The sequence below is a fragment of the Ambystoma mexicanum genome, chromosome 7q (genome assembly GCF_040938575.1).
Source record: "Ambystoma mexicanum isolate Mex_15411 chromosome 7q, UKY_AmexF1_1, whole genome shotgun sequence".
Lineage (NCBI taxonomy): Eukaryota > Metazoa > Chordata > Amphibia > Caudata > Ambystomatidae > Ambystoma > Ambystoma mexicanum.
Window position 1 is genome coordinate 1066364728 of NC_090941.1, and position 22265 is coordinate 1066386992.

Genomic DNA, 22265 nt, shown 5'->3' on the forward strand with positions numbered 1-22265 from the left:
GAAGGGTGAATCACCTGAAGTGAGTACTTGTCAGAGGAAAATAACTTAATTTGTTTTGGTACATCAGGCCCTTTGAATAAGGAGACTTTGATAAAGTAAAACTTGGGAACAGAAGGCCATGATGCTGGTAAGTGAACTGTATCTTCATGCCGAAGAAGCCGTAGAGTGTGCTACGCTCGAGTGAACCGCCTCATCCCGTGCTGAAACGTGGGGAAGGGAGGCCAATGGCCTGAACATCCTGACATATCCTTTTTGTGAACACTACCCCCACACTATTTGTATTTATAGGTAAGGATTGGCAATAGTTTTTTTAGTATAGGCTCTTTTATTTTGACGAGATTCCACTCAGACTTCATTATCATTTTTTGATGGTCGTAGCTTGCTCCCATCTGTAGATTTAGGATTAGACAGGCGTTTATCACACCCTTGTTGAAGTTCAATAAACACCCATGAACTGTGGTCATTTGTGTCTGTCTTACTGTTGATTCCATGCCTTCCTTACACCACATGCTGGAACGTGATGTCAAAGGCCCGAAAGTGCATTGAGAAATTAAACAAAAAGAGAAACGTTGCACGCTGGAACTTCAGGTCGGTGTTCCTGGAGGACTTTGAGAAATTGGACGAAAAGAGAAATGTCTGCTGGAACTTCAGGTCAGTGTTCCTGGAGGACTTTGAGAAACTGAACATAAAGAGAAACGTTGCCTGCTGGAACTTCAGGACGGTGTTCCTGGAGGACTTTGAGAAATTGGACAAAAAGAGAAATGTCTGCTGGAACTTCAGGTCAGTGTTCCTGGAGGACTTTGAGAAACTGAACATAAAGAGAAACGTTGCCTGCTGGAACTTCAGGACGGTGTTCCTGGAGGACTTTGAGAAATTGGACAAAAAGAGAAATGTCTGCTGGAACTTCAGGTCAGTGTTCCTGGAGGACTTTGAGAAACTGAACATAAAGAGAAACGTTGCCTGCTGGAACTTCAGGACGGTGTTCCTGGAGGACTTTGAGAAATTGAACAAAAAGAGAAATGTTGCACGCTGGAAATTCAGGTCGGTGTTCCTGGAGGACTTTGAGAAATTGGACAAAAAGAGAAATGTCTGCTGGAACTTCAGGACGGTGTTCCTGGAGGACCTTGAGAAACTGAACATAAAGAGAAATGTTGCGTGCTGGAACTTCAGGTCGACGTTCCAGGAGGATTTTGAGAAACTGAACATTAAGATCCTGGGGCACTTTGAGAAACTGTATTTTTACATAAACTGTGAATCCTGGAATTAGGGGTCAAATCTCTTGGAGGGCATTGAGAAAGGAAGTGTAGGTAAATTAGGCATGCTGGAACCTGGTAAACAGTTTCTAGAGCACAACTTGAATTATATCCCAATCAGCTAGCTGGGTTCAGGGGCTGAACTGCCAGTCGAAACCTGCGTTCAGACTGACATCATTGCTCCACATATCTGTCCATGTTTCTCTGTCTGTGCTCTCAGAACCCTCATACCTTGACTCTGACCAGCCAGTGGCACCTGAGGTCCCCCAACCATCGCCTTCCGCTCTCTGATGTTTTGGCTCCTCGACGACTATCCTGGCAGTGCCGTGGGACTCTCTTCTTCCTCCTCAGCCCTGTCTCCCTCACCTCTCCCACCATGGAAATGTAAGCGGGGTTCCTCTCAGAGCCCCTTAACCCATTTTCATGCTAGCCCTTCATGTTACAATTCATGCTCTTACCTCGAAACACACAATCGGTACCATGTGGATTAACCCCAGCACCCTAGTAGCATCAATGCCCAAGGAGGTATCGCTTCCCTCAGTTGTGTAACTTTGGCCCTGGCCTATAGCTGGCCAATTCAACCTGCTGCCATGGGTAGTGTTGCTTCAACAATGCATCCTTTAAGTGGGATTTAAAGTTCCTAGGGGACATTGAAAAGAATAGCATACGGACATTGACTTCATGAAGGAGCAAACAACATTCCTAACACTGTTTTAGAAATGAAGCAGAATGGCAACGTTGGCGTGTTGGGACTAGAAGGGGCGGTGCCCAAATACCCTTGAGAAACGGATGCTCAGAATGGCGCTGAACCCTGAGACTAGAAGTCTGAGGTCCAGAGAGATATAGGCCCATGGTGCCTTCACTAATGCCAGTCTAGAGTCCGAGACCACCGGCCAACCTTCAGTGGTCTTTTCTTGAGGGGAGGGAGGTTATCCTGTTACGCGTGTGTGCATTCTACAGATGGTGTTCCCTAATGTAACAAGAACATGAAAGAAAGTGGGTTCCTTAGGGAAAAGGGGTGCAATAAAAAAAGGGGAGTGATATGATAATGTTAAAGCTACAGCATGACTTCAACTCATGTTTTCTGTCACCTTGTCTCAGGTCCACGGCTGCTAAATTATTCTATTGTTAACTGATCCCTTGTATTGAATATCTTGTCTTAGATACATCTGCTGTAATTCACACATCTCAGTTAACAAACCAGAGCTTAGTATGAACCATATCTAAATTGTGGCTGCATCTTCTTGTGGTCACTGAAGGTCAACCTTTGTCTCCTCTCTTCCCTAGGGCTCTCGGTCAGCGTGTCTACCTTCAGCCTGGTGGCGATTGCTATTGAACGCTACAGTGCCATCTGCAACCCGCTCAAGTCACGCGTGTGGCAGACCCGCTCCCACGCTTACCGCGTCATCGCCGGCACCTGGATCATCTCCACTATCATCATGGTGCCCTACCCGATCTACAACACCCTGGTCTCTTTCAAGATGGACAGCACCACAGTGGGCTTCCAGTGCCGCCTCGTCTGTCCGAACAGCACGGTGCATCAATCCTGGTGAGGCAGCCAATGAGACATGCTTTCTGTTTCTTGCTTTTCTGTTGACTTTATCTGTTCTTCTTCACCAAGTACCTCTCACTTCAAGGCTACGGTTCCAGGAGTCGGTGCAGGCTGGTATTTTTTATATTTGTGAGATGAATCGTGGCACAATAATTTCATTGTTAGTTCTATAGTTTAAGCTCACCACTAACGTCTTGTACAAGAACCTCTGACTTACCTAAACCCATCCGACACTTGCTGTCAGTTACTTCTTTTCCATTGGAACCACTCACTGCCTACTGACACACTTCCCATATGGCCATACACTTCCCACTCATTAACACATAAAACAATCTCTTCATTTCCCACTCATTTCCACCCATCTGAGACATCCACATCAGTGTGGGACTTTCCACGGCTAAGGCAGGTGAGTTGCTATCATGGACTCCAGACCCTCCTGGGTCTTCATTGGCTACATTTGCGTGCATTTCTGAGCCCCCTGCCCCACTGTTTCACCATCTCCCTTCCCCGCTCACTTGCCACCCTTCCTGCTCATTTGGCCTCCCAGCCCGCCCACCATCCCTGATTGGCTTTCCCTGCGGCCATTACTGACCTGCCTAGGGAAGCCCTCTGTGGTTAAGGGCCCCTAGAAAAAGGGCGGCTCCTTATCGTGTCTGCAGGTGTCAGCAGGGGAAGCCAGTGGCCAGCCGTCAACCTGCAGTTACTAAGTAAGGTAGGAGTGGCCCAGATCAGGGATAGAGCCTTCATGCTATCCTAATAACCTGGCCACATAGCAGATTCACAGGTGTGTTCTTTTCCATTATTTGAATTACATTGTGAAAGTCCTTAAAATTGCATTGTGAAACTTAGGCCTTTTCCCCACTATATAGGACTCTCAGACGTAGGTGTGTTTTTCTCAGTTATTTCAATTGCATTGTCAAGTAGTGCCGTTCTGTGGTTTTGTCTCCTAGCAAACCGTTCCTCTAGCGAAATGTTCTACCTTTATTTAAGCTCCTGTCGTCTTGTTCAATTGTCTACTATTGTCTCGTGTCTCTGTCTCATCTGCCTGCACCCCTCCCAGTGCCCTTCCCTAGTGTACTCCTCCCGCTCCCTCCCACAACCTTCCTCTTCTCTCCTCTCCCTACCTACTCTATGGTGTTCTCTGTCTCTCCTATCTTTTCTAACTGCTTTTCAATCGACTATCCTGTTCTCCTCACTAAATCTGATAAGAAGAAGTTTAAAAAGGACATCCTGGTCTCCAACCCAGGCCTCCCTATCGCTGATCCCTAAACCAGTGCTTCCTCCAGGCAAACCCTTACTGACATCCTCTTTGTCGTGCCCTCAGCAGACCTATGGACTCTACATATGGTCTATGAGCTCTCCCCTCTCTCTTTTCTTCTCCCATTAATGGTGGCACCCGGTGGGAGGCCCTCCTGGCCTCCTTCCAATCCTCTAAGGTCATCATCAACGTTTACTTGAATGGCACCATCTTGGTCCAAAGCCCCCAAGCCAACCTTCTCCTCTTTGATAGATGCTTCCCGTGCCTCATCAATTTCCTTTATTCTCCTGCTGTTCCCTCTCTCCCCTCCACGGCTTACTGGCGTCACCCTGCTGTCTCCTACTTGGGTACCTTGCCCTCTCCTCCTTCCTCTTCTGCACCCACTCAAGGTTCTTCTACACCTCCACAGGGCTTACTTCTGATTTGTACCCCCTACCCGGATGTCTTTCAAGGATGGCAACCTTCTCCATGTTGTCACTCTTAACTCTCGCTGAGCTGTCAAACACTTATCTGACATCTGCCGCCTCCGGGAAGTACTTGACCTTGATGTCCTCGGTCTTAAAGAGACATGGTTCATCGCCAGCTCTGTCACAAGCTTTGTAATGCTCATCCCTGATGGCTTCAAGATCATCTCCGTGCCCAGATCCAACCGTTCCGGAGGGGGTGTAGCACTGATCTTCTCTGAGTGGATTTCTGCCTTCCTGCCTCTGTCATTCCTACGCAGGCCTATTCATCTTTCGAATGCCTCGTCTGCTGCGTCTCTCTCTCTCTCTCTCTCTCCTGGCCATTCCCTTACTGTGGCTACCATTTATCGGCCACCTAGTCCTTCCTCTCTGAGTGGGCGAACATCTCCTCTTCCCTCCTGGTCTCAACCACTCAACTCCTCCTTCTTGTGGACTGTAACATCCACCTGGCTCCTTCCTGTCCTTCCTCTGCACTCTTTTTCAACCTCTGCGACTCTCTCTCACTCTCTATTCTCCCCTCTGGCCCGACTCACTCTGCAGGGCACACGCTGGATGTTCTGATTCTTCAGACCTTCTCCTTTCGATCCCTCTTACCACTCCCCTCTCTGGATGATCGTTTTCTCCTTTCCTCCCACCTCACCCTCTCTACCCCTCAGGCCAAGTCAACTCCAGCACTGCCACCTACCTTCTCGGTTATCCGACCCATTAAGCATGTGTCAGTTGAGGCTTTCACCGCCACTTTCTCCCCCTTTGGCTGACTCACACCCTGACACAGCCCTTTCCACGCTCCACTCTGCTATATCTGATACTCTCGATGTTCTTGCCCCTGTCATGAAGATCTGCTGAAGCACAAAGCCAAGTGAAAATCTTGGTACGACTCAGACCTCGTCGCCCTTAAACGCAAGTGCAGTGTGGCTGAGAGGAAATGGCGTGATTCAGGTACACCCTCTGACAAACTGGTCTGCCGCCTGCTCCAAAGGCAATACCGGCTCTCTGTCCGCACCAAGAAAAGAACCCACATCCAAGCCCACGTCTCTGCGGCATCAACAACTCGGCCAAACTCTTTAAAATCTGCAAGGAGCTGGCCAATCCTGCTGTAGTCTCTACCTCTCCTGTCCCCTCCCAGGCCCTTTGCACGGTCCTGGCTTCTCATTTCATGTCTAAAACTCAGGACATCCTGTCCTCTCTCTCTTCCTCTCCTCCTCCTCCTCCCTCTACTCCCTGCTCTAACTCTGGCCCTTCTTCAGCCACCTCTCCTCCCTCCTTCTCTGCCTTTCCCCTGTTCTCCCCTGACAAGGTTTCTAGACAAGTCTAATCTATGGCAGTCTTGTCAAAACAGGTTCACCCCTGTTCCTCCGAAACTATCAAGGACCAAATTGACACTCTGGCTTCTGCTCTGGCTGACTTCTGCAACCACTCCTTCGCCACTGGAGTCTTCCGTTCCCCCCTGAATAACTCCCTTGTGCATCCTCTTCTTAAGAAACCCTCTGTCGACCTTCCTGCCTGGCTACCTATCGCCCAATCTCCATCACTCCTTTACTGGGCAAACTCCTGGAAAAGCTGGCCATTTCCCAGCTTAATCTTCACACTGAATCGGTTGGTTTTCTCCATGACCATCAGTCTGGCTTCAGAGCTGCCAGAGCTGCTAGAAGCACGGAAACTGCTCTGCTGAACATCTGTGAAGACCTGCTCTCCAACTTTGATTCCAACACCCCCTGTGCCCTCATCTTACTTGATCTCTCTTTTGCCTTTGATACGGTCAACCATGCCCTCCTGCTCAAACCATCTCCGTGATAACCTGGGTATCGCCGATTGGGCCCTGGCTTGGCTGACAGCTTTCCTCTCTGATCGACCCTCCTAGGTCCAACTTGGGTCCTTCCTCTCCTCTATCTCTATATTCACCTCTACCTGTGGTGTTCGCCAGGGGTGTAACCTCTCTCCCTGGCTTTTCGACCCATACCTGGCACTTCAGGCCCACCGCATTGCCGCTCTCTGCCCCAACTTTCAGTGCTGTGCGGATGACAATCAACTCATTTCAGGCTCCCTTCTGCCACCTCTTCTCCTTCTCTCATCTCTGACTGTCTGTCTGCTATCCAGGGGTGGTGTGCCAACAATGACCTCTGATTTAATGCCAGTAAGACCGAGATTCTCCTCATTAGCACACATGCTCCCTCCTTTCCTGTCACTCTCTGGCCGGCCTCTGTTGACCCTCTTCCTGTTCCCACCTGTTTTTACGCCTGATTTTTGTCTGTTCTAATTGTTGTTAAGTAACTTCTGACTTTATTATTGGGACGCCGCATTCGCGGTCAGTCCACTTTCTATTTCGACGATGAGCGGGCTTCATCCCTCTCCCCTCGGGACTCTGGCATTTATGTGGTGTCCTGGTCGCCCACGTAGCAAATCGGCGCAGCGGGCATGCCGTCAGCGTGCCGAAGGCATGCTTAAGGCAACTCCGCCTGTGCCCGTCCGTGCGACGGCCGGAGACAATGGTGCCCCTCGTTATACAAGGAATGACTCTGGGCAAGGATTCTCCTCCCGGTGGAAACTGCCATGATCTTCTGACCTTCATTTGACGGCTTTGCCTCTATTATTATTGAATACTCGCTCCCTTATGGCACAAACGGCTGAAGTGTCCTTTTTATTAACCAACCGCTGGCCGACACTCCTGGTACTTACTGAGACATGGCTCCAGGAGTGCTCGGCCACGGTCCTGGTCCAGACCATGCCGGATTATTATAAAATTATCCATCTAGACAAGCCTGTGCCCAACCATGGTGGTTGGGTGGCCATTATTTTTAAAACTGATTTATTATGTACTCAATTATGTTGCCCGTGTCTGTATAGTATAGAGTTCCTATTGCTTAGGTGTGATATCTCACCTACTTTCGTGTGCCATATGTTGGTCATTTCTTACCCCCCTGAATCATATGCTGGCCTACTTGAATCTTTGGTGGGCTTCATAGCGGACCTGCAAATAATACACACTAACTCAATTATACTTGACAATCTGAATTTGAAATTCAATTCTCAGAGGACAGCTGCCCTGGATCTTTATTATGACAGCTTGAGGGACCTGGATCTCCCTCAGCAGGTGGTTGGACCTACCCACAAGTTGGGGAACACTCTAGATGTCGTTGTTAATAAAAATCCCCTCTCTTTCCAGTCTGCTGAACCTATGAGTTAGACGGACCATTATCTGGTAACATAGCCCATGAACTACCTAAGATTTTACTTGAGCGTATTTGGCAGCGCTGTTGGCGCTCAGCCAATCTACAGAATTTTGTATGCTCTGTTAAAGAAAACTGGGCAACTGCTCCCTCACCCTCTATGTCCCTTACATTTTTGGCTGCCGCCAACAAAGTTGCTCCTTAGACTTCCCTCTGAGCTTTGGTATTCGCCTCAGCTGAAATCCGCTCGGATGGCTGGGAGGCAATTAGAGTGGAATAAATGGCGCATTAGCTATGATCCTGTTGATAGGCTTCAGTACAGGACCTGTCTCTCGGCCGACTCTGCGGCCATCTTAGTGGCAAGAAAACGTTATTTTGCCAGTAGGATTGAAACTGCACTGAACCAGCTAAAATTCTTATTTCTGTGATAAAGTCCCTGTCTTCTTCCACTAAATGTGCCCCTACCATCAGACCTACTCAAGAGTAGTGTGACTCCTTATCAGAGTTCTTTATTACTAAGGTTGCGACTATTCGCCAAACATCGTAGAGCATTTGCTTCCATTGGCTCATACTTCGCTTTCCGGCAATCTACCCTTCAATGTTGATGTTAATAACACTGATCCCAGTTGGTCCCTTTTCCCTCTATTTTCAGAGGACATGGTCTCTAATGCTATGCAAAAGATTAAGTCTTGTGCTTCCTCTGATCCGCTGCCTTTAGGAGTGATGGAGGCGATATCAGCTAATCTCTTGGGTGAAATCACGGCCGCTGTGAACATCTCTTGCCAGTCGGGGGTTATCCCGTCTGAGCTTAAAGCTGCCCTGGTTATTCCATTTTTGAAGATACTGGCTCTGGACCCTTCTCTTCCCTCTAATTTTTGACCTATTTCTCTTCTTCCTTTTCTGATGAAACTTTTGGAATCACTGGTCTCTCCTATACAGGATGCTTGACACGGCCCAGTCTGGTTTTCACCCGGGCAGGGGCATGGAGAGTGTCCTTGTCTCGGTGCAGGAGAATATGGCCAGGCTGGTCGACGAGGGGGTGGGGGTGTCAGCACCCTGATTGTTTTAGATCTCTCAGCGGCTTTCAACACCGTGGACCACGCCCCCCTGCTCACCCGCCTGGCCCAGATTGGTGTTTCGGGTCAGGTACTGGCCTGGTTCGACTCCTTTTTGGCCGATAGATCCCAAACTCTTTCTCTTCCCCCGTTCACGTCTAGGCCCTGTCACCTTAACTGTGGTGTTCCCCAGGGGACTACTTTGTCCCCCATTCTTTTCAACATTTATATCTTCCTGTTGTGCCTTATCCGCTCCTTCGGCATCAGGTGCTATTCGTACGCCGCCGATACCCAGCTACTGATTCCTCTCAATCTTAATCAGTCTGAAGTGTCGGCGTGCCTCCATAAGTGCCTGACGGCCGTGGGAAAGTGGATGGGACACAACTGGTTGAAAATGAATGGGGACAAAACTGAGGTGCTGGTGGTGGGCTCCCCTACCGATCCTTCACTCTGGGTTTCCTCTTTTTGGCCCTCTTGTTTGGGTTTGCTTCCTGTACCTTCGATTAAGGTAAAATATCTTGGGGTAACTATGTCTGCCGATTTGTCCATGGCTGCCCAGGTTTCCGTGGTATGTCAGATGGGGCATTTTCAGTTGAAAATTCTTGGAAAGGTGCTCCATCAATGCTACGCCCCCGTCTGGTGGCGGCTACGATTCTGAGTTGGCTGGACTACTGCAATTCCATGTACCTGGCCCAGACCCAGCTCAAGGGGTTGGTAGGCCGATTGCAATGTCTCCAAAATCTGGCTGCCAGGGTGGCAACGTGTACCCCGAATGGGTCACATATATTTTTCCTGTTCTGCGCTCCCTTTATTGGCTCCCTGTGTCCCAGCATATTCAGTTTAAAGCTTTGTGCATTGTTCATCATGCTCTATATGATCAGGGAGCCAAGTATTTGCTTGGCAAGTTTGAGCGCTGTGTTCCTAACTGCCCCCTGTGGTCTGCGGCGGCAGGCATGCTGTGTGTGCCCTCTTTTCTCCTCACTCGGGTGGGCGGGTGTGCCTTTTCGATTGCAGCAGCACAATTGTTGAATACTCTTTCTCCATTTATGAAAGGATTGCCAAATCATCTAGCTCTACGGAAGGCATTAAAAACTCATCTGTTCTGAGCTGCTTGCAACTTTGACTAAGATGTGTGGTTTTGTGCTTGGCCGTTTTTTTCCTCTCCAGTGCCATGATGCCTACGGGCGACTGTGCGCTCTACGAATGTCTATAACATAACATAACCTGTGAGGCAAAAAACCTTAGGGTCATCTTCGATTCCACACTCCCCTTCTCTCCTCACATCTCTGATGTCTCTAAGAAGTCACACTACCAGCTACAACTCCTCAGAGGCATTCTTCCTTTCCTCTACTTCCCCCAGAAGCTCACTGTTTCCAGACCTCTGGTTTTCTCTCGGCTGGACTATTGCAACAGCCTCTTTCTAAATCTGCCTTCCTCTACTCTCCACTCTCTGCAACTTATCCAGAACAGGACTGCAAGACTTGTCCTTGGCCTGGAGCCCAGGGATCGTATCTGCTTTCTCTCCTCCTCTCCCCTGCTGAACTCCTGGCTGAATCTGCAAGTGCACTGGTCACCTGGCTGCCCTCTGTTCTCGGGCCCAGGTCCCCTCCCCGCCAGTTGCACACCTGCACTGCCCTCTTGGCAACATTTGCACTCTGGAGCTGTTTCTGTATCCCTACAACCCCTTAACAGTACTTGACACCTGATGTCTGCACTTACCCTTGCACCCACCACCAGCTGGCCGCACTTCTTATTTTATTGTTCCTATTATTTACTTTTATCCTATGTACTGCACTTCCCCTCTCCCTTCCCACTCGCACTTCTCCCCTTCCCTCCTCCCATGACCTTGCACAATCTCAATGTCACCTGGCCTAGTAAGATCATTGTCTCTGTCTTCCCTCTGTTCCCCTCCCTTACCTCGTCGCGCTTTGAAACACTTGTGTATAGGCGCGTTATAAATGGCAAATCATATATCATATCATATCTCTCCAGGACTGAAATCTCTGCACTGGCTCCCAGTGGCAGCGAGGATTATGTTCAAAACCCTCTGCATTGTCCACAAGGCCTTTTGGGGCCCGGGGCCTCAATACCTTTAACTCTCTCTTCCTAAATATCTTCCTTCTCGAGCCCTTCGCTCATCCGTCTCAAACTCCCTCGGGGTCAGTCACTTCTCAAAGCAATAAGTTGGTGGCAGATCTCTTTCTTCTGCTGGGCCCTCCCTCTGGAACAGCCTCCCTGTGTCTATGAAACTTGAGGAGAACCATCTCCGCTTCCGGAAGCACCTCAAGATCTTCCTCTTTGCTTCTGCCTTCTCTCCTCCTCTCCCCTGCTGATCTGGCTGAAACTGTGCTGGTTACCTGGCTACCCTCTGATCCCGGACCCAGGTCCCCTCACCGCCAGTTGCACACCTGCACTGCCCCGCTGGCAACCCTTGCACTTGGGGACTGTTTCTGTATCCCTACAGTCCCCCTACCAGCACTTGACTGATGTCTGCACTTAGCCTTGCCCCTGCCACCAGCTAGCCACACTCTTTATTTATTGCCTGTATTTATTTTACTACTTATACTATGCACTGCACTGCCTCCTCACTTTTCCGCCAGCACTTTTCCCTCCCCTGCACTTGCTCGATCTCAATGTCACCTGGCCTAGTAAGATCGTTGTCTCTGTCTTACCTCTGTCCCCCCTTGCCCCATTGCTCCTTGAAACACTTGTGTATAGGCGTGTTATAAATGCCACATCCTATCATTACCCTTGCTCATCTATGACTCAGCACCCAAATGCTCAATTTCGACAAGTTACTCACTGTCACTCTTCCACTGATTTCCCACTCATCACTTCCAGAGCATAATTTGAACACTGTATTTAGACATTTTTGAAGGCGCGCACTCTGATTCCCAGTCAGATTTACCTGCTAAAGCAACTGTTAGTCTTCTCCTCCAAATGATTTCTTCACTCTATCAATCATCAGGGAGCCTGTTTTCCTTTTCCTTTTCAAGTGTGTCTGGTTAATTCTCATTAAAGTCTCTAAGGATTCTGGTACATGTAGTCGCACACTTTTTTCAATGCAGGTGCCTAGGAACCAACTCTCCTCCAAAGCACAATTCTTTCCCTTGTTAGGGGGAGGGGGAAACCATGTTTATGGCCCTTTCCCCTCCCCTGCACATGTACAATATCAATGTCACCTGGCCTAGTAAGATCGTTGTCTCTGTCTTCCCTCTGTCCCCCCTTGCCTCGTCGTGCCTGGAAACACTTGTGTATAGGCGTGTTATAAATGCCATATCCTATCATTACCCTTGCTCATCTATGACTCAGCACCCAAATGCTCAATTTCGACTAGTTACTCACTGTCACTCTTCCACTGATTTCCCACTCATCAATCACCTTCCAGGGCATAATTTGAACACTCACAACCAACGTTCCACTCACATACTGGATTACTAATTATCTTTCACTCAATGCGATAATTTACCTCTCATCTCTTCCTTAATTACGTTCCACTTAATTCTACTCTCAGTTCCTGACTTCCAGCTAATATAACATTGATGCTTTCACTTTCAACTCACCCCTCACATACATAGTCCTTTTCCATTCATCACTTCCTCACGACCACATTTTCACTCAGCCCCCCACTTTCCACCTACCACCCCCTTTCCCACTCAATTCCAGATTCTTTCAGCCACCCATTTCTTTCCCACTCATAGGTGGCTTACACACTCACCTCCCAGGTCAATCATTTACACAGGCACATACCACTGATGAGGCACTCACAGACTCACTTTCCACTCATCACTCACTTTCTACTGACCCATCCACTTTCAATTCATCTCTGACGTAGACATTGACTTCCTACCCACCTTCTTCACTCAATCATCCTCTATGGCACTGCCAGCGGAACTTACATCCTCTCTGTAACAATTGGGCATGGTCCCAATCTCCTCCAACAGAGCTCGTCCTCATGCTGCCACATGCCTGGCTTCAGCAGAGGGGGCAGGGGATCCGCTTCCCCTCAATGCCACCCCCACCCCTAGAAAGGAGGCCTTGCCAGTGGTGTTAAAAACCACATGGACCCAGGGAACAAAAGTGGTTGCAGGCAGGGGGGATTTAGCGATTAGCATTCTGAAGGGCTGCACTGCAGGAGGCATGGACAGGATGTTTTTCCTTGCCTTGGACAATGATGTATGCTCCACAGCCATGAAAGCAGAAAGGACCCTGACAAATTACATTGAAAGTATATATTATGCTGCATTACCAACCTATGTACAAGTGAAAAAATAAGATTGATAGGAAGAAATATGTAATTCTGGAGAGGAGAGTGCAGTAATATCAAAAAGAGATTGGATGCAAGACTTTGAATTGGACATTACCATTTCTGTGGGCAGTCTTCCAGTCCATAATTCATAAGTATGTCTGTGCCATTACAGAAGATGGAAGAGCCATTCGAGCCTTGGTTCTGCCACCAAACAGAGCAGTTTACTTTCAATCGTTGGGCCATGTCCCGTCTGCACTGGAACACAAGCCAGTGCAGAGGTGTTGCTGGGGGGAGGGAGGGGACGCTATAGCCACCGGCCTTTTGGTTGTAGCCCCGGATAGAATCTCAGGAGATACAGCCAAAAGGCTAGCTAGCCCCGGTCCCGACAGTTCCGACATCAGAGTGGCTCAGGGTCTTTTCCAGACCTAGCAACACCCCTGAGGCAGTGCAAGCATGTTTAGGCCTTGTGGTCCACCAGTTTGGCCAGGGCTTCTGACATTAGTGGCAGGGCCAAGTCTGATTTGCAACCAATGGTATGGAAGGCTGACCAAAACAATGTCAGTGGTTATGATTGATTCAGAGGCTGACACCCATCAACATGAACCTTACAAATTACATTCAAAGTAAATCTATTCTCCTGCATTAACTACTTGACTATACGGGAAACAATAAGTTTGGTAGTAAGAAAAATGTAATTCTGGAGGGAAAAGTGTAGTAAAATCAAAAAGTGATTAGATGTAAGGCTTCAAATTAGGCTATTAGGTGTAATCCAGAAGGACTGCATTGGACCACAAATAGGGTGGAGAAAGGATGTTATGAGAGAAACACATTTTTTGGGTGTGTTTAGTCATTTACTCATCCATTGCCATGTTAATGTCTATAGCATTCCCACCAACTACCTGCCCGCCCCTCCCTGCTGAAACATATCCTCTTGTGTACTTTGTGAGCTAGCTCTGTCACAAAGTAACATCAAACTGTTTACTGCTTGTGTTATAGCTAAGCTTTGCTTTGAGTGTTTAATTACTTAATTGCCTCTGTAAATTAGCTCCTGTTATGATAAATAAAAATCTCTTGACAATGCATGTTTTCATCCAATAAATTTAAAAGCAATATGTGTGTCCTCACATCTGCTCTTTGCAATGGAGTCCTGTCTAAATCAATCAAAAATTTAACAGTGGTGGCTTGTGTATTGGTATTAGACAGACATTTGCCAGAAAATGACATCATATGCGTTGGTACTTGCACCATTTTCCAGATGTTCCCACCTTAGGGCCATTTGGTACCCTTATGGCAGTGCCTGGCAAATGCCTATCCCATGTGTACTCAAAAGTCCAAACTGGTGTTGCCAATGCATGTTGGGTTCAGTTTGTCTCCCTAAGTTAAAGTGTATAAACCCATATGTGGATGCCTTGCTTGCTAAGCCTAGAAAATCAAGCAACACGTCACTGAGTTGTTCCAAAATGGCCCTACCTGAACATTTCCAGGCTAGGATGGTGAGTTTGGACCAGCTTCAGATCTTCTCATGCATACTATCCCGTGGGGTTCTCACCTAAAGGGTCTGTATCTTTGTCTTGATGGATGCCTAGACTGCCCGGCCAGAACCTTTCATAAATTAAACTGATAAGTGCTGACTTAATAAGATCATACTGTTGGAGTTACTATTAACAGTGTTTGCATGCAAACAGAATACATCATGTGTATTGTGGGTCTGGTTTGGAAAGTGGGATGTTACGCGGGGTGTTGAGGCAGGGCCTGAAATGAGTTATGAACTGTGGCATTATGCGGGGGTCATAAGCGGGACTGGAGGAATGCCCCCTAAATAAACAATTGCCTCTCAGAAGATTGATCATGAATACCTGGAAAATAACACAAGAAAAGAGCATTTCATATTATGTTGCTGGCAAAGTATAAATGGTAAAACTAATCTGTATCTAACCATGGGAAACATATGGTAACCTTTACCAGCACATATAGGTGTGCAGGGGACGGGTGTACTCATGATCTATGAGTTCACCATTCTCCTAGCTATCTTTCTCTGACTTTTGATACCTGAGTCTTTTCTTTCTCCCCCACACCCTTTACTTACACTTACTACAAGGAAGACTTATGAGCTTCAAATGTCTACAATTCTCCTTGACTCTAAAGTAGGATTAAACATATGGCGTGCATGTACTCTGTTCTTCAAAAGTATAAATGGTGCGCATCTTTTAAAACTAAAACACAGGTTTTGAAATATTAACTGCAGAGTGCAATCAGAGGTGCATTTAACAGTAGGAAAAGGGACACATGCTGAAGGGATGGGGCTCCCGTGCTCTTCCTTTCTCCTTTCAAAGTCAGCTAGAGCCTCACAGGCCTTCCCAGTGAGACCATGGGCCTCATTACGATCTTGGCGGTAGCCATGCCGCTATTGGCGGCATGACTGCTGCCAAAATCTGGTCTGCGTTCCCAGAATGGGGAATTACCGGGCCATTCCGAGTTCGGAGGGCCCGGTAATTCCTCCCTCCAGGAACCCGGGCCCAGACCTTCCCCATTCCCATTTCAGCCCCCATAGGCTGAATGGGAATGGGGATGGGAGCAAACAACGGGCCGATTACAAGCGGCCCGTTGTTTGCTCCCTCTTCCCCTCGCGGGACCCGGTAAGCACGCCGGGTTTGACCAGACATCACTTACAGGGTCCCGCGAGGGGAGCTTGTAATGAGGCGGAACAGGTTTAACAGGTCTACGTCCTTTAGCAGGTCCCGTTCACGCATTCTGCCTCACTTGTAATGAGGCCCCATATCTTTTTAATATGTCTCAGCAGCAGATTATTTAAAATAGGGAGTTATTAGTGATGGGAAAAGGTGACTGGCACTTTTTTCTTAAAATTATATAAGGTTTTAATAAGCTATGTAAGTATGATTGTTGAGGATTAGAAATGATGGGGCACAGAACAAGCTGTGTGAAACAATGACTTTTGTTATGCATTTCATTTCACTTTGTGTCTGTCTGAGATTTTTATACATTCTCATTAATTTGAATTCTGGAACTTGCAGGCTTCCATTCAGGATGGGGAAAATAAGGCTACACTCATAAAATCACTGTACCATTGTTTTTTTCCATTCCACAGGACTTGCACAATGACCCCCCTATGATTGTAGTGGTATTGGGAAAAGCAAGCTGATTCCAAATCATGAATTGTGGGAGAGATGTAAACTTTTGCAAACACGTAGTGTAGAACTGAACAGAAAAGGTGATTTCGCCTGTGTTTTGCTATTTACTTTTCCAGTACTTGGTGGAAACAATTAAAATTGCATGTAGGGGCTCTTTTAGATTCAAAACAAAATTATCCGCCTGTGTTTTGCTATTTACTTTTCCAGTACTTGGTGGAAACAATTAAAATTGCATGTAGGGGCTCTTTTAGATTCAAAACAAAATTATCCTACTAGTCTTTCATCAACCCATTTTTACTATGATGTATGTCAGGTTGATTTATCACGCGACGTGTGCATTTTTTAAGTAATCTGTATAAAAGTGAGTATTTGTTAGGTATTTTAAACCAAACTTCAATACATATTTGTACCAACTTGAGTTGGCAGGATGTGTGGTCATTTCAGGCTAGGCTCAAATTCTGGCTTTACCACTTAACCAAAGTTTATAATGCTGCTCAAATCATTTAATCTGTGTGTTTCCTGCCTAAATTAGGTGCCTCTAGAAGTGATTCAGTTTACAGTATGAGATATTCCAAAAGAGGCTCACCTTATGGTTTAATAGATGGGCAACACAGAGGTCAGGGTTCGCCATGGAGACACACACACACACGCGCAACTTTCTTTGGACAATATAAGGCCATATTTATTGAACAAATTGTGACATTCAATAGCAAATGAATGTAAAGATGTCAAACAAGAAGTCATCCGGACAATTGCTTATTATAAACAGTGTGTAAACAGTATGTACAGGACAATGATGTATAGGGGGTGGCAGGGGAGCAGTGGCCCCTCCTTACTGCCACACCCAACTGGGAGCAATACCAGGAGGCTGGCATCCCCTGAACCTGCACTGTCTATCTCCTGATCCCACTCTCTCCTGCTTGCTATCACTCCCACACACCCTCAAATCAATTAAATTAATGTGCTTTCAAAATGGGATTTTGTAATAAACAAAACGTCATATTCCTTGCTTCATTATTTATCGAGGAGGACTAGGGGTCTGTCTTTCATGACAAGATGGCTGACCAGAAGCACCTCCTCCGTAGCCTGCTCGGAGTAGCCATTGTATTCAGGGAGGTGTTGTTGAGCGCACACCATTTGAGAAGGAATCAGGACTGGGGGGGCTCATTGGTCAACCCTTGCAGAGTAGCAGGGGGCATGATCAGTTTTCTCCAGCCAGGCCAAGAAGACATGGTGTGAGTAGGGTGAGTTAGGTCGGGGTGGTGGTAAATGGGAATGGTGGTTAGAGGGAGCTGATGGAAGGTGACTGGGGGTGTAAAGTGAAGGAGGAGTGTGAGAGCAGATGGGAAGAGAAGATGGGTATAGCTCAAGGATAGCATATGTTGAAAAAGGTTCACATCTTTTGTTCTTAGGGCATGACTCATTCAGATTAAACTCTCAGACTCTTGTTAAGGGTTCTGCATTATACAGCTTTAATCATGCTTTGACAATAGTTTTCCTTATGGAGATGGGGGAGCAGATGGAAGATGAAGTGAGTAGCGGATGGAAGGTCAAAGTAGTTAGGGAGCTTATGGAGGGAAACAAAGAAGCATATGGAAGAAGAGAGCAGAAAACTTTGGAAGGGATGAGCAGGTGGAGGGTGAGTGCAAATTACCCACTTGAACAAAATGGGTGAACCTGGGCAAATCCCTTCATATCAACAAAACCTGGTGAGGTGAACAGGCGGTTTCCAGCCAGAGTCTGTCCATTACACACACAGCTCCACTCGTAGAAAAATACAACTTAAAAACATGTAACATTACTTGCTCTTGTGACAGCCATTAATTACTCCCGCCATAAGCTCCACACCCATGCCCCACCTACCCGGGGCCATCTGTCAGCCTTACCCAAGAATCCCTTTGCCTTAAATCTGTCACGGAGTGCAATCCTAAAAAGCATCTTTACCAATCAAACATTCAAGTGGTCTTGCAGCCAAATGTGCCACCCCATGTCCTGACAATATTGGTGTGAATCAATGCTTATGCACCCTTTAAAGCAGTCAAAACCAAGTACAGGGTGCAAATGGATTTTTCCAGAGTGGGCAGAAATTATTTGCTGGATCATAGATCTGAGAAATCTAATGGCTGCAGTTTTTAGGGTACTCCTGCACCCACACCCAATGGAAGTTGAGCCCCTCTGATCACAAACATGGCCCACCCAGATAAATATTCCTGGAGCTGGGCCTGTGCTGCCAGTGTCCTTGGGGAAGTTCTCTGTGTACTTGGCGGTGGTAGAGTGGTGTCCTCCCGCCTTCCCATTCATCGTGCCAGTGACCCTGTGCCATTCGGTCACTAGCACCGGCCGGAAGCAGATACTTCTCCTGTGGAATCCCCCTTTCCAGCATGGCAGTTGGTTAAACCTGGAGCTTTCTGGAATCTTCCAGAGACTTCTCCTCACCAGGAAGGTTAAGATAATACTCAAAAGAATGCACCACCACTCAACCGCTCTATTCCTGCCCTGTGGTGAAGCACACGTGCCATTAAGTTCCTCGGCAAAGAGCTACAATTCATGAATATTTTAACAACCATCATGTTTTTTGAATGAAACATTTCTTATGTATTTCGATATGATTTTGAGTTTGTAGGCCCCTCCCTCATCGCCACGTGATTCCTGCTTGTTCTTGGCTGGTCCAATCACGTCCACCCTAACATGCGCATACACAGCTATATCCCACATACAATATACAGTCATCAGTCGCTCTTATTAACCTCCAACACAGCACTCACGTGTGCACTCATTACTTACCTACATTGTCCAATATTCAAACTGATTCCACTCATCACTTCCTGCACATCCGTTGTTCACCCACTCACTGTCCCACTCGTACCTCTTAGACGTACTTCACAAGCAGCTCGCGCCCAGATACCTTTGGGTCAGGGAGGGCTATATAAATAAACAAACAAACACTTCTAATCACTCACTTACACACGAACATCCTTTTCATTACACACTCTGCTCACACCAATCACTCAGCTACTATATCTTAATAATCGGACATATTTTCAAAGAATCATTCGCATAGACGCACAACATTCATCACTCAAGCATCCATCACATCGCACTAACATACACAGTCACTTTGCACTCACCACTTATTTATGCTAACACTCTCTTCCTAACCGCTATTCACTCACCAGTTTATTTTCAGCTCATCACTACCTCACCCAATGATTCTTTCATCGCTCACTTATCTATTTGCTTCCCACTCACGGACCGATTCTAAGACACGTGCAAAATGTAAGAAAGTGTTCATCCATGAAGGAGGAACACTTGCAAACACCATATTCTGATGAAGAAAGAATGGGGCGCAGGGACATGAAAACTTCCGTTTTGCACGTGCCTGGTTTATGGCTTGTCAACAGCCCTAGCAACCATCAGGAACACAGGGCAGCCACATGGAGGGGATTCTCCTGCCAGCAGCACTGGTTTAGCAGGACAGAAGAAGGAGTAACCTTTGAGGCGCCGTTGAACTCTACTGCACACTTTTTCCTTTTATAAACATTCAATGTCTTAGACTGCAGCACCACTTTTCCAGCCTAATGAAACTTTAAGACAACTTCCTTAAACTAGATAAGTGGCAGTCTATTAGGAAATGCTCTGAATGTCACTGGAGCACAAGTTTCCCACACAACGTGTGATCTAAGCAGCTTCTGCAGCCGGAAACCCCGACATCTCCCCTCAAATGTTTCCAGCCATCTCAGAATGATGGTGCAGGAGAATGAATGGAAGAATGTCAGCTTTCCACACACTTTATCACCTGCTCAGAATCAGGACCTCAGTCATTAACTTGTATTATTTATTTATTTTATTTATTTATTTCTAACGCGCCGAAGCCCGTGTGCTTCAGGGTTCAGAAAAGAGCTCTCGGAAGCACGCACCAATGTGATCAGGCAAGGAGATCTGGGTTAACATTTGAAATGAGACGGTGACGCACTCCTAACCCGCCCCCCCCACATACTTGTTCATCACCAACCCATCACTCATCTATTCACTTGTAGCGTTGTGCACCATTTTTTCATTACACAGCTTCCTCAGTCGGCACACAGTTGGCACGTGGTGCTTCATAAAATCTCTGCAATGTTACATTAGTTAATATATCATAGTTAGGACTCTAACTAAAGTATAATCATTTCCTCACTCACACGCTGTCCAGAAACTCAGTCAGGGATCAGCTGACCTCAATAAAGGCATACTGAAATGTAACGGGCCTCGCCTTTGAAGCCAAAGTCCCTTGATTGTATTCCAGGTATCCGCACCAGCTGCCATCTTAGTTATAAGTCGTTATTTTCCATACATGTGTATATTTGCACTGAATTTGAGAGCAGAGCTGTGCCAACACTAGGCGTCACTGTTCTATTATTCTCGTGTTCTGTAGTTTATAGAAATGTCAAACACATTGTATTGAAGACACAAAAAGAAATTAGAGCAATATTTTCACAGGTTAAAAAAACAGCATTGTACATTTCCACTTTTAAATATGATAATTAAACATTTGTTCCTGCGGAAGGGCACTCAGCCAATCAGGTGGCTGGTAACGCGGACGTGCTCTACTATTGTATGCCCACGTTTTTCCAGCCGCCTAAGGCATGCCCTTCCCCAGGGGCTGTCATCTTTATTGTGGGGAGGCAACAGGTAAGCGCTCCCTGCTTCCTCCCCACATCCTTACCCTGCCCCTTACTCCATAACACATCCTGCACGCTTCTCCCACCCACTTCCCTCCCTACCCACTTACTTGCTGGGCCAGAGTTTTCTGCTTTGGTGGCAGCACAATCCTGGGCCACCACCAGAGAAATATAAAAGGGACTCAGACCTTTTTCTACTTAGTATGGTGGTGGCCATATTTGATTTTTTACTAGAGTTTGGGCTTCTGCAATATGCACAGAGCCTTTTTTCATTAATTTAAACTATTGGCACCCCTGTCTTGGTGGTGCCTTGGTGGTGCGACAACGGTGAACCAGACCTCTCGGTGCTGATCTGAAGGTTCGAATGTGGCAGGTCCAACAGCAAGCAGGAGTCACACTGTAGAAGAGTGTTGTCTGCAATGTTTCTCAAGCCATGCAGATCAGGGACGTCACCAGGTTCAGTTTGGTGCTTACGGTTCCATTGCATACGAGCTGATGGACGGGATGTACAGACAAGATGCACAGACAAGTCAGTACAATACAGAGGACCAGAGGTTCGAAGGGCACTGTTCGGGAAGACCATCAGGGTTATTTAATCAGCGACTCGTTCCGCGATGAGATGGAGGTTTGGACAGTGGTTCGAGCAGTGCAGGTACAGCGGTATTTCTTGATTTGAGCCAAGGCAACCATGGACTTTCAAGTGTCGGGGTGTGGCGGCAAAAGGATTTGAACGTGCCGGACAGCGGTTCAAAGTCCCTTGAGTGCAAAAGGCAGCTTTGGAGGGTCTTGGTGGTTCAGTCTGGGTCAAACATGCTCGAATAATGGCTCACACAGTTTGATGGAGGAATAGCGGGAAACCTGGCTGTCTTCACTCCCAGGAGCTGTGAGTACCATTAACGAGACAGAAGGAAAAGAGAAGTCTTTTTCCTGGGCTCCCAGTACAGGGAGGCTGTCACACCCCTTCCAGGGATTCTGCAGCACAGTGTGACCCTGGACAGTGGTGTAGCTGGCATAGTTGCAGTTCTTGATCCAGCAGTAGGTTCACCCCAATGGTCTCTGGGAATGGCACAGAGCTTGCCTCTGCCTTGGAACACCTGCCTTCTTCTCACAACTGGAGGACTTTGGAAATAATTGCTCTCCCAACAGGGTCCAACAAAATGTTCTTGAAGGTTTGACGTCCAGAGATGATTCAAAGAAGTAGTGGGAGACCCCTTCTTAAAGGCAAAGCCCACCATGTGATTTGAAAGAAGCTAGCCTGCTTTAGGGGTCCACTCCTTGTTCTTGGACCAAATAGCATTTTCATCTGACAACACACGCCTATACACAGAGGAGTGTTTCAAAGCACTCAAAGATGGGAGGGGAGCAGTGGGGAAACAACAGTCATTCAGAGTCCTTGACTTTCTGAATGATACAGGCCGGCACAGAGCAGGGTAAGTGTGTAAAATAGCACATTGTAC

At 47.1% G+C, this 22265-nt stretch overlaps 1 protein-coding gene across 1 annotated transcript in view; it reads left to right on the forward strand.

Annotated features, from left to right (window-relative positions):
* The window catches only part of CCKBR (cholecystokinin B receptor), a 452226-nt gene that overhangs the window by 309459 nt on the left and 120502 nt on the right, over positions 1-22265 (forward strand). The window contains exon 3 of the mRNA XM_069640435.1: positions 2541-2802. Coding sequence (XP_069496536.1) covers positions 2541-2802 — 262 coding nt within the window. The remainder of the gene's footprint in view (positions 1-2540; positions 2803-22265) is intronic.